The 12621-nt window shown below is 35.7% G+C and overlaps 1 protein-coding gene across 3 annotated transcripts in view; it reads right to left on the bottom strand.

Annotated features, from left to right (window-relative positions):
- Positions 1–273: 273 nt before the first annotated feature.
- Positions 274–12621, bottom strand: part of rasa3 (RAS p21 protein activator 3) — a 310651-nt gene continuing 298303 nt past the window's right edge. For all 3 annotated transcript variants that reach the window (XM_028800053.2, XM_028800054.2, XM_051926869.1), the window contains exons 23-24: positions 9043–9226; positions 274–4022 (exon numbers count right to left, since the gene is read on the bottom strand). In XM_028800053.2, coding sequence (XP_028655886.1) covers positions 3947–4022; positions 9043–9226 — 260 coding nt within the window. In that variant the 3' untranslated portion in view covers positions 274–3946. The remainder of the gene's footprint in view (positions 4023–9042; positions 9227–12621) is intronic.

Below are 12621 nucleotides of genomic sequence, written 5' to 3'. Positions count from 1 at the left end.
AGTTAAGATCTCAGTTGAATTAAAGATTTTCAAAAGCATCCTGCAGCTATAATAGGTAATGCTTGGGTTAGTTAATTCACTCAGATATAACAAGTTTGACAAATGAAAGTAAACCATTCGATTCATCAAGTTTGTTAACTAATAGCTAAGTTGTTCTTCATATTTTTTAACAGTTGTCAAGGATTCCACTTCAAGTAATGCATTTGAGCCCCCCTTGATCCTTTAGAATCCATGTCACTTTACATAAAAAATAACCAATGAGACACTTGGGAGAAATGTTAAATATCTTTTTCTTTTAATTGGCAGGTAAAAATACAACTGAGTGAAGATTAGTATTCAAACACAATGCAGTCTTTCAAAAGACCCATTCATATGACAGTGAAAAAGGGAAAAAAAAGCTTTATACCAGAAATGCAGCAATCAAGATTTATTCTGAGGTGGCTGCAGTCTGTAACAAAATTCTAGTACAAGATACAGTTGGCAAATTTATTTAAGATATTGTAATAAAACACATCAAGAAATGCAAGTACTATTAATGCATTTGTCATCTTTTTACAGACAAAAATATTTATTTTTCACAACTTTTTACATTATTACTACCAATGTTTAATACTTCTGGCTAAAATTACAAAAGCAGGACCTTTATCAAAATATTTGCATTTAAGGAGAGGTCATGATTATGTTACACAACATTTCCAATACGTTCATGGCACGTTTACTTTTCAAAATACAGATACTGTTCAGAATCTACGACGAATGAAATAATGTACATGCATCTGAAAAAATGAAAGGGTGTTTATTTGAGGTACTGTGTACCATTGCTTGAGTTTATATATGCAGTTCCAGCTTAGCATTCTTGTTTTTAATCCTCCTGACTGATGGAAGTGGAAGATTTAAAGATGGGTGGCACATTCTATTAATTTTGCTTCACTTACTATAGACCTGCTGTTACTTACAGTGCTCCTGACTAAATAAAAGAAATAAAATTGACAGTCACTTCACCCTGCTTGCAAAATTAAACAATGCAGCAAACATTTATAAAATGAACAAACATACTTTCATCTTTCAACTTGTGCCACTTTACACTGTTACAAGGTTACACTTGGAAGTACTTACAAAAAATCACGACTTTTACAACATTCTTTTTATCATTTTTTGAAATGCACATTAATATTTGACGTAGCTTGTGCACTCCTGCCAATAGGTTAACTGGCACATGTAAAGAATAAGTGACCATACTGTAAGTGTGAATTTACCCTGCTTTAGACACAACCTCATATTGAGTCTTCATTCCCCTTGGTACTGTGTACCTATATTAATACTATAATTAGGGTTCTCAATTATAGTAATGAGGTGTAAGCATAGAATAAGGGAAAAATACTAAGAGATCAAAGTAGAATATAAAACATAAATATGAGAAGCACACAAACCAGAGCAGGGAGAAAAATCAAATCAAGTGGCAGTTAAGTAATTACTGATAAAGGTGCAGGTGTAGCTAAGAATACTACTGTGGGATACACAACACTTGTATTCCCCTACTGTCTGTACAACACAAAGCCTCTGCAACCTGACCTGAATACAGCCAGAAATGAAAATAAATAGAAAATAGGTGATGCACTGGCACAGTGATTAGCACTGTGGTCAAATCGGTTGATACTTGGTCCAGTCTCTATAAATTGGCCCTGTATGACTGAGCATAGGGGTATCTGTTTTTTAGTTAGTTTGCTTCCACCTTGTACCCAGTTATCTCAGGTTGCAAGATCCCTACTAAAAAAGTTCAGAAAATGGATGGTTGAGTAGGACAATGGTTAGTACCCTGTGGTCTAAGGCCAACATCTTGCTTGGTGAAGTGTTTGTATGTTCTTCCCAATGCTAGTTTCCGCCTATGGAATCCGGCTTTTCCAGCGGCTTAAACACATCTCGACCTAGACTAAAGACCAGTGTTTCTGTGTGAATGTGAACATGCAATCTATAATTTAATGGTGTACAGCTTTTAGTAAGATTCTGCTTTGTGACTGCTGCTGGCAAGACAGGCTCTGGCATCAAGATCATAAGTGGAATAAATTAATGGACTAGTACTAGCAATTAAATAATCTATTCTGGAAATATAGAATATGGGGGTGTGCAGGTATTAGCGCTGATGCCACACTGCTCCAGAGTCCTGGGTTTCTGCCCCGGCTTTATCCCTGTCTGTGTGGAATTTGCACAGCCTTCAGATGTCTGTGAGTGTTTCTCCCTATGCATTCTGTTTTGTCTTCCTCAAACTAAAGACATACAGGTTAGCTTGACTTGGCCCAATGCAAACCTAAAATTGGATAAGATAGTTCAGTAAACAGATCAGTGAATAAATACAAATGGCTCAGTGGAAGAGAGAGTGGGTATGTAAATGAGTGTTCCCGGCAATGGCTTGGCACCTTATATGAAGCTGGTCCATGCCTTGTGCTCAATATACTGGGATGGGTGCTAACTCTTGTTGACCATGAATTGGATTAAGTGGGTTAAGAATATTGATAAATGCAGTGATAGGTTCAGTAAATAGATGGATGGATGGATGAATATACGATAAGAAGTGCATTACATCTTGCCTGAAGAAGGGGCCTGAGTTGCCTCGAAAGCTTGCATATTGTAATCTTTCTAGTTAGCCAATAAAAGGTGTCATTTTGCTTGGCTTTTCTCTACATTCATAATGGCTAACACGGTACAGCACCCTAGTACTACGATAAGAAGTGCATAATTTTATAAAGAAATGGACCAGGTGCCAGGGAATATAAAACAAAAACATTTTTCTTCTGTATATGTACAGTACCATACAAAATAAAATATGGAGTAATATTTCCTACTGTGGAACATCTGAGGAAGAAACACATTAGCAAGGCATCATTAAATTGCCGGAGTAAATTTTCCTAAACCTGTTGAATTTTGATCACTTTATGGGATAGTGTCAAAACTCTTTTCCAAATAAACGTTTATTTTTAAATAGTGCTTTTTAGAGTGAGCACTCTCACTTTATGGCAGGCTAAAATACACAGTGCTTTGTGTTGAGTTTATGCTTCTACCTTAAGTTTTGAAACAATAGTAAAAGTAGGAGATTTAATTAAGGAATAATGTTTATGTATTTTGGAGAAATTACAACTGATATAAAAGAAATGAACCAGAAAGTGGTCATTAGTCAACAGAGTGGTGTTACCAGATAATGCCTGTAAAAATACATCCATTATTTGTATCAACATGCCCTGGTGCAACAAAAGGCTAGGATATGATCTGCAAACATACTGTAAAAGGTATTTGGGATGTATGCAGGGTCCACTTTCTATATCACAAAACAACATACAAAAATGTAAATTGTTTACCAGTTAGAACACAGAAACAACCTGCCTCAAACAATTTCCCTCCCACAAAGTAATTACATTATTGTCAGAAGTTTCTTACATTTTGACTTTGTACCTTTAAAGAAAACAAAAAAAAAAGAAAAATGAAGAGCTGGTATTTTTTCTCTTTTTGTAACACCATGAAAGAATTGAAACTTTACCCACCAAAAATGCATTTCTAACTCCATATACAAGGAAAGGGTTTAATTGCCTTGGTCCCTGAATCTTACTCTGGAGTTCTTTATACATATATGTATTTGTCGGCCTATGGCAATCATTTAACTGATCCCATAAACTGACTCAGGTACAATACAAACAAAACAGACACACAAAATGTGAAAATATCATTTGACATTGCCAAAAGGCAGAGTTATATCATCTGTGAAGCTTCCAGATGATTAAAGTGCATAGCAACTACTTTTACAGTTTGTGAAAATAAACGTTTAGTCGAACAAACTGGGTATGCTTGACACATTTTTTTCTTCAGAGCTGTACATCATGCTACATCAATCATAACATTTTAGGTAGATTTCTTTCGGATATCTTTAACATCAAAACAGCATATCCGTTTCTCCCATTCAGATTGAATACGTTAACGTCTCTGATTGCTGTTGAATATAATTCTGGAAACTCTTGTCTCCGATAGGGTGTTCTCTGAAAAGAAATTAAATAAAAATATCAATATAAATGAACGTTGCTTACATTAATTCCTGCTTTCTGGATTTTTTCCCAATTAGGTCTGTTTTTTGGATAGATGAACAATTTTATATTGGCAATACGCATGTAACTGAAGAGTAAATAACACAGTGTTTATATTCATGTAAAGCCCACTAACATAAATATTCTCAAAAGTGAATAACATTTTATTTTTCTTGTGTTAAATAATATCTGACGGAACTAGAGATACTGACAGCAGAAAGAAAAAATAAGCATGTAAAGTTTAGGGTTCAGATGATTTCTAACTTTACCTTCTCAAACCCACTTAATGCAATTCAGGGTCATAGCAGCCCTGGAAACGAAGCAGAAGATCCATTGCAGTGCCCATTCGTGCACATACCCATAATGCATATTGACAATCTGGAATCCCTAATTAACCTAACCTGCATGCCTTTGTGGATGCAGGATGAAATAAAGTACCCAGAAGAAAATCCCCACAGATGGAGGAAGAATGTGAGAATATTCTATTTATTTTAAATTATACTCTGTAGCAATACGGTAGTGCAGTGGTAAGTGCAGCTGCATCATTGGTTAAGCATCCTGGGATTCTATTCAGTGCCTAGCTGTTGTGGGCATGGAGTATGCATGTTCTCTCCAAATCTGTGTGGATCGTCCACATTCTCAAAGGCATGTGTGTGCGTGAGTGAGTCCTGGACTGGAACCTTGTTCAGGGCTGTTTCCTGCCTTACACCTAGCATTGTTGGGATATGGTTCAACTTGGACACTAAATTGGATTAATTATATTACATTAAAACTTTAATGTTTCTGATTCATTCATTCATGTGTTTTCGACATCTGCATCTGTTTGGCTGCATTGCCTGGAAAGTGAAAGCCACACTTATGCACACACTCACACATACAAAGTACATTTGGAATCAATAAGCATCTTAACTTAAACATCATTCAGTTGTTGGAGGAAACTGGAACACAGAGTGAAAACCCAAATAGAAAAAGGGACAACATGCAAACTCATGACTAGACCAAGGATTGAATTACAAACAGTTACCACTGTATTACCTAACTTTTTTTTAGCTAACCTCAATTCAATAATAAACTTATACATGTCAGCTGTCATCTATTAATCTAAGGTTTCATTCAGATTCTTGTAAAAGATTTTCTAAAAATAGAGACAAAGAATGATACAGCCTCAAAAAGAAACTGAATTAAAATTCAAAAGACTATTCCATGTATTCAGATCAAAGTTGTTGCTGTCATCATTGAAAGGATAAGTTATTCAAATCTTTTGGTACATTCATTTTTTGTCAACCTGTACTGTGAGAGATGAGTGACTAGTGGAGCCATCATTGTCAAATCAGTAATGACATTCCAAACAGCAGCAAAAGAAATGAGCACAACAGGGAAATTCATGACACCCTGTATTGGATAAAGTTTTCCCTGAGAATAAGAAAGGTGCTATATAAATAAAATGTATCATTATTATTAAGTGGTAGGAGAGATTACATGATGAATGGCAAAGACTTTACTGCTGTACAGTTTATATGACCCTAATTATATTAGTTGCAGTTTCAACTTTTCTTTCTTTTTTTTAATCAATAAATTTCATTTTCATTTCCCAGGGTAATCTAAGGCCTTAGAAATTTTTTTTCCTAATCCCCATATCCTAATTTTTCATTTTGTTAGGAGAAGAGAAGGGGTTTAAAATCATGCTATTGGTGCTGTGTGATTATGAGCAAGTCTATTTACTTGCCTGTACATTAATTGGAAAAATATACCGGTAATCAATTGTATTTCAAATGTTGTAGGTTGCTTTGGATAAAGGCATCCATCCATCCATTTCCCAACCCGCTGAATCCGAACACAGGGTCACGGGGGTCTGCTGGAGCCAATCCCAGCCAACACAGGGCACAAGGCAGGAACCAATCCTGGGCAGGGTGCCAACCCACCGCAGGACAGATAAAGGCATTATTTTCATTAATAAGAAACAATAATAATATTATTAGGTCACTGGAGCTGCTTACTCTTAAACAGGGATGGACGAAGTCATTCCTGGAGGGCCACAGTGGCTGCAGGTTTTTATTCCAACCCAATTGCTTAATAAGAAGCACTTATTGCACTAGAAACACTTCTGCTTCATTTTAGTTATCTCCCTCATTAAGATTTTGAACCCCTATTGGTTATTTAAGTCTTAAACAGCTGCATTCTCGTTTTTTAATTGCTCCTTATTAGCAATAAGATGCAAATGACAAAAGAAACCAGCAGTTATCCATTTTGCTTGTTACCCTTTACACCTGTGTGTATTTATCGTGCACTATTTGTTTTAATTAAATACTTGGAAGGAAAGAGAAGAGAAAAAAGTGAAGGATTGAGAATTACTCATTCATTTTAGCCTTCAAAGTATTTGCATGATATCCTTAGAATGGAAAAAAAAATCTAGGATATGAGAATGACTTGACATAGCAGAGTTAAAGCACTAACAAGCCATTAAATGTAATTATTGGCAAGGATTGTTTTCTAATTAAGCAACTGGGTTGGAACAAAAACCCGTGGCCACTGCGGCCCTCCAGGAATGACTTTGCCCACCCCTGCTCTTAAACATGCTATACACAATTGTCCATGAGCAAAACATTCCTGCATTAGATCAGGTTCTACTTTTCCTAGTGACTTGGCTTTTGTTGGTGGACACTACAAAATACAATTTTACAGAAAAGTGTATTGTTTTGAGCTAAAATGGATAATCAATAAGAATAATGTAAAATTTAAAAACATTTTATTATCATTGTTATATGTTTTATGATTTTCATTTGCTTACGCCATTCACTCAAGTTCAGTGTTTCATTTCATGTTTTTCATCAGTTCTATGTAGTCACCCAGTAAAATCCCCAGATATGAATGTAAATGCAAAGCAGTGCTTGAATTGGATATACATAATTGTCAATACCTTATGAGTTATTTTGATGTATTAAAATGAAGAGCGAAGAGCAGTAGCTTCAAGTGTTGCAACACAATTTCTATGGCTTCATCATTAGAAATTTAAGACTGATGACTGATTCTGGGACATTGTACTATTAAAATACACTGATTGAAGAGTTGGGGGTCAGTCCCCCTTGTAGTTTTCAGTGTCATAACCAATAACCAAGATGAAAACTGGTATGCATCTAAGAGTGCCAGTTTCAACAGAGACTATTAACCATTGAGCTTTGGATTTTCCTTGAGTTTCACCAAACTTTTCCATTTCACAACATGATCATGTCACTTTTCTCTTGTTCAGGACACCACCCTGTCTTCAGTTCTTCCACCCTATTGATTAGTGCTACTATTTGCATTGCCCGTCAATCATTTCTGCTCTGTTCTGCTATTTGTATAAAGCCCCTTGTCAGCACAGAGCAGATATGTACTTTAACATAATATTAATAAATATCGACAAATGAAAAAAAAAAACATATTGGCTGATTTTCTTTTTTCTATAATGTCACCAAATTTCAACAAAGCTGTTTTGAGATTTTGGTGTATTTAGTTTATGTGTTGTGGGGAGGGTTTAACTCTAATATATATATATATATATATATATATATATATATATATGTCCTGGAGGGTTTCTTAGCGTATACCTACTGACCTAGATGTACCATCCTGTCTAATTTCAGCTTTTTAACTAAATAGCAAATAGTGCTTTTTTTGATAAGTGAGTGAATGAATGAGTGAGCAAGTCAATGAGTCAGTCAACGTTGCATTATATGTATACCAGTTTCAATTCAAAAGATACACATTTCCTGTAAAATTATGTTTTGCACAATTGTGTATAGCATGTTCAAGAGTAAGCAGCTCCAGTGACATAATACTATTATTAGTTATTATTTGACTGACTCCTTTATCAAAGACAACTTACAACATTTGAAATACAATTTTTTACACTTATTTTGGTTTTCTAACTGGAGCAAAGATAGGCGAAATGATCTGCTAATGGTCACACAGTCTTACTAGTAGGATTTGAATCTATAACCTCAGGATCTGAAGTCCTAGGACCAAAGCCTTATAAGGAAATGTAACATTTACAAAATCAAACCAAAACTGTGTTTCTTCATATTAATGGGATCAGAGAATCAGTGACCATTGTGTTAAAACATAACAGAAACCCAAGCAAAATATTGACATATACCAAAATAATGCCTAATGCTAAAGAGAAATTAGCATGATCATTAAATATGTTTAGGAAGCAGTAGCTGTTAACAGAAAAATGAAATGTAAGAATTGGCATGTGATGATGAAATTACACATTAAATGCATTTACTAGTATCTATGTCAAGAATGCAGGATGTGTTGTACGGATACAATATGTTAATACTGCTCTTGCAAGTAAAGCAAACAGGTATACTATTTTGTTGTTTTAATTAAATAGATGAAGCTGTTTTAATAAAAGCGATGGTGCAGATTTAATAAACGTTCAATCATTAATCACGGATCTTGATGACCAAGATTGTTTAAATAGGACATACAGTTTATTGTTAATAAACACTTGAAGTACTGTATTAAAATGTCTTTAATTAAAAAGCAGGCATTTTGCTTTTGGTGGTGATGCAAGGAATCTTGTTGGTAGTTCACAGTGTCTTGATCCTAGGATTGCATGCTCTTCACATAGGGTTCTTCAGACATCTCAAAAGTAAACAGAATGGCAGATTTATGGTACAAAACTGGTCTCGTGAAGGAGTGGTTCATATGCAACCAGTGATAGAACTCCATTTGGATGTGTTCTTCTTTGTATCTCTTACATCAAGGGTTTTAGCCCCTGAGTGATCCTCTATTCAGTTTAAACATTTCTCTCCCCTATAATACTAGTCATTACATATGCATTCAGCAAACAACATTCTCAGACAAACAGTGTGGACATAATTGAAAATAACAGAAGACATTGATGACCTACGCATTTTTTTGTACATTTAAAACAATCTCTAAAATTTGCTTGACTACAGCATTAGTCTTGCCACCTGTCAATACTTACTGGCTTCCATACTTGGTTTTCTTAAACTTGTCTCTCTTGTATTGGGCATGCTCCTGCTCTAGGATGTGCACTCTTTCTGCAATCAGCTTTAGTGTTTTGTATGTTTCCTGAGGATCATCAATAACAAAGCTAGAGTACTCTTCTTGTTCTGGACCATCATACACTGATTTGCTCCCACAAGCCTCTGTATAAAAGAAAAAGAAGCAAAACATGTTATGGGAGTCTTGCACAAAACAGGCAACAATTAGGACAAGTTTACAAGCAGTATAAAGTAGTTTTCTGCTTATTATTTTAATAAAAGTTCATTTAATTTAATTTATGCATTTACAGAAACAAAATTAATCCATCCATCCATCCATTTTCCAACCCGCTGAATCCGAACACAGGGTCACGGGGGTCTGCTGAAGCCAATCCCAGCCAACACAGGGCACAAGGCAGGAAACAATCCCGGGCAGGGTGCCAACCCACCGCAGGAAGCACACAAACACACCCACACACCAAGCACACACTAGGGCCAATTTAGAATCGCCAATCCACCTAACCTGCATGTTTTTGGACTGTGGGAGGAAACCGGAGCGCCCGGAGGAAACCCACGCAGACACGGGGAGAACATGCAAACTCCACGCAGGGAGGACCAGGGAAGCGAACCCAGGTCCCCAGATATCCCAACTGCGAGGCAGCAGCGCTACCCACTGCGCCACCGTGCCGCCCCAAAATTAATCTATTTCAGATAATTAAATTAAAGATACACAACACAAACCTTTTATCTATATTTCATGATTCTTATTTGAACGCAAACCAAAGTATACAGACTGTACAGGGCAAAAGTTATTTTGTATAGTTATTTTGCCTGTCTAACCCCATTGTCAACTGGTACCACTACTACCAGTGAGTCAACAGCATCAAAAATAACTCCACCTTTGGAGTGCAGGAAAAATGGAAATGAACTGTCTAGAGACAGTTGATGCAGTAATGATTACCACATTTAGGAGGAATATAAATGATATAAACAGTGACATAAAGAAGGATATAAAGCATGTAAAGAAGGATATGCACATGACAAATGACATGAGAAATGACAAAACTGACAAAAGAATAGACAGCTGCTTCAGGATATAAAAGACTAGCAAGAATTGATGAAAAAATACAGGAAAATATGAGGAAAACTGAGAATAAAATTAAGGGTACTTTGTATTCATTTAAGCAAATGTTTATGACTCATATTGAAGATGTTGAAGAACAGTTGACTTCTGCCATCAACAAAAAAGCAATTGCTGTAGAATCCGAATGCAAAATGCCCAGTGATAAACTAGCTGTGCTGAAAAACAGATCTAGAAAGAACAATATCAGAATCGAAGATTTCCCTAAAAACTTTAAGACTCAAAACCCAGTGAAATTCATAGCTAAATTATTCTCTAAAATAATTGGAGAGGACTTCAAATTGGATACCGAGATCTCAGCAGCTAAAACCATATGTGGATCAAATTGTCTACAAAATATTCATCTACACGTTGTGTTTATTACAGTAGCAATTTTAATCACGTCAGCCTTAAAATTGGGCTCTCCAAATTTTATCAGTTTGTTGATTTCACAGCTAGAGGGAATAATACACTGGATCACATACTGTATATGTATTGTACCATCCCCCCACTTTGCAAGTATGATGCTATTGTTATTTCCAGCCACAACATTCTGATCATGGAACTTAAATCACTATGCTCTACACACTCATCTCATAGGTGGCATCTTATTCCCCTGTCATTAGATGATGAGAACTGTATAGAATTCATCTCCAAGCAAATTGATTATATTCCAGAAGAATTATTGATCAGTCTTGAAGACTCACATAGTATCTCTACAAGTTAAAAAAATATTTTAAAGTCTCTTCATTTCAAAGACCCCAGAGTACATTGGGAAAAGATCTATCACTCAGTATTTCAGAAAAGAAGTGAATGGCAGCCATGCACTGAATACACTCGAGCTCAATATGTGCTAAGCATTCAGTCATTCAACTTAAAATCTTCTATCAAGCACATTTAGCTCGTTTAAAATTGTCCAAAATGTTTCCAGGGCAAGATTCAACATGTGAACATTGCAATCTAGCTCCATTCTCACTGGGCCACTTGTTCTGGGTGTGCACCAAATTAACAATATTTTGGGCAAAAATCTTTGTGTGCCTATCAGATAGCCTTGCTGTCAAAATCACTCCTAACGTTTTATAGCTCTGTTTGGTTTACTCCCAGACAGCCTTAAAGTGGAGGAGGACAAACAAACTGTAATTTCCTTTACTCCACTCTTGCTCAACTGGAAGAATACCATCCCACCACTCTTAAGTCAGTGGGTAACCAGTGTTCTATACTACTTGAAATTGGAAAAATCTAATTTTCACTTAGAGGATCTCTTCAATATGGCATGATCTAATCAATAACATTTTAGAATAAGCTTCCATTTTGAGGAAAAGGATACCCTTCTTTTCTTTCTCCTTTTATAGAGTGCTGGCTCCTCTCTCTTTTTCTTGGATGGGGGTCGAATTTTGCTTTGATTTGTTAAATTTGACTTGACTGCATGGAATGTTATTTGTTTCTAATTAAAATAAAAATATAAAAAAATAGAATAAGCATTTATATCTGGGAAAAGGACATTCTCTTTCTTTGTTGTTTTTAAAGATTTGCTCATGCTGTTGGCTCTCCTCTCTTTCTCTCAGGCTTGGTTTGAATTCTGGTTTGTTAAGTTTGCCTTGAGTATATGGGATGTTTTCTTCAAATAAAATCAATAAAATAAAAAATACAAAAACAGAGATCAACAGTAACACTAGGTGTTTAAGTATTATCTCCAAACATACACAATTGCAAAGTTTATGATCCTGACCTTTATACAGTTGTGGTAATGACGTTTAACATTGCACACATCCTACCCAGCAACCTCCAGGCATGCAAGCAAACACAAGTCACAAAATGGTGGAGGCCCACAGAAAAAAATGATGACATTGTGGTAGAATGGCATTAACTTTTATTATCATTAAAACTGCATCTAAATCAAAAATCAATGTGACAACCAGATTCTTTGACCTTTAAAATCCCCTTCATGAAGTTTCAAGTATTTTTAGAGGGCAAGGGGAATCTATAAAAAATTCAAAATAAACACCAGATCATGACACAATGTAGCATTACTTATTTAATCTCACAAACCAAAGAATCATTGACAGTTTGCAATATTTTTACATCTGTGGACAAGAATGCTGTGTTTTTTTTTCTTTAAAGTGTGAAGTGGGACATATTTTTATTATTGGTGCAAGGGTTTCTTATGCATTTGTAATCCAAGAGGGGGGTGTACTTGCCTTGCACATGTCACTGTCAGGTTCTTTAAACATATTTTTGCTTTTTAGTGTTATTCTTATTGAGTGGCATGATGACACAGGGTTTAGCTCTGTAGCTCCACAGCTCCAGAAGACTGATTTCAAATCCTGGCCTGGTAACGGAGTGCAGTTTATACAATCTCCTAGTATTTGTGTAGGTTTTATCTGGTGCTCTGGTTTTCTTACTTCATCCAGAGGAGATGTATACTTGGTTAAGTGATGTT

Source organism: Erpetoichthys calabaricus, chromosome 4 (assembly GCF_900747795.2).
Source record: "Erpetoichthys calabaricus chromosome 4, fErpCal1.3, whole genome shotgun sequence".
NCBI lineage: Eukaryota > Metazoa > Chordata > Cladistia > Polypteriformes > Polypteridae > Erpetoichthys > Erpetoichthys calabaricus.
This window is presented reverse-complemented; position numbering and strand designations above follow the sequence as displayed.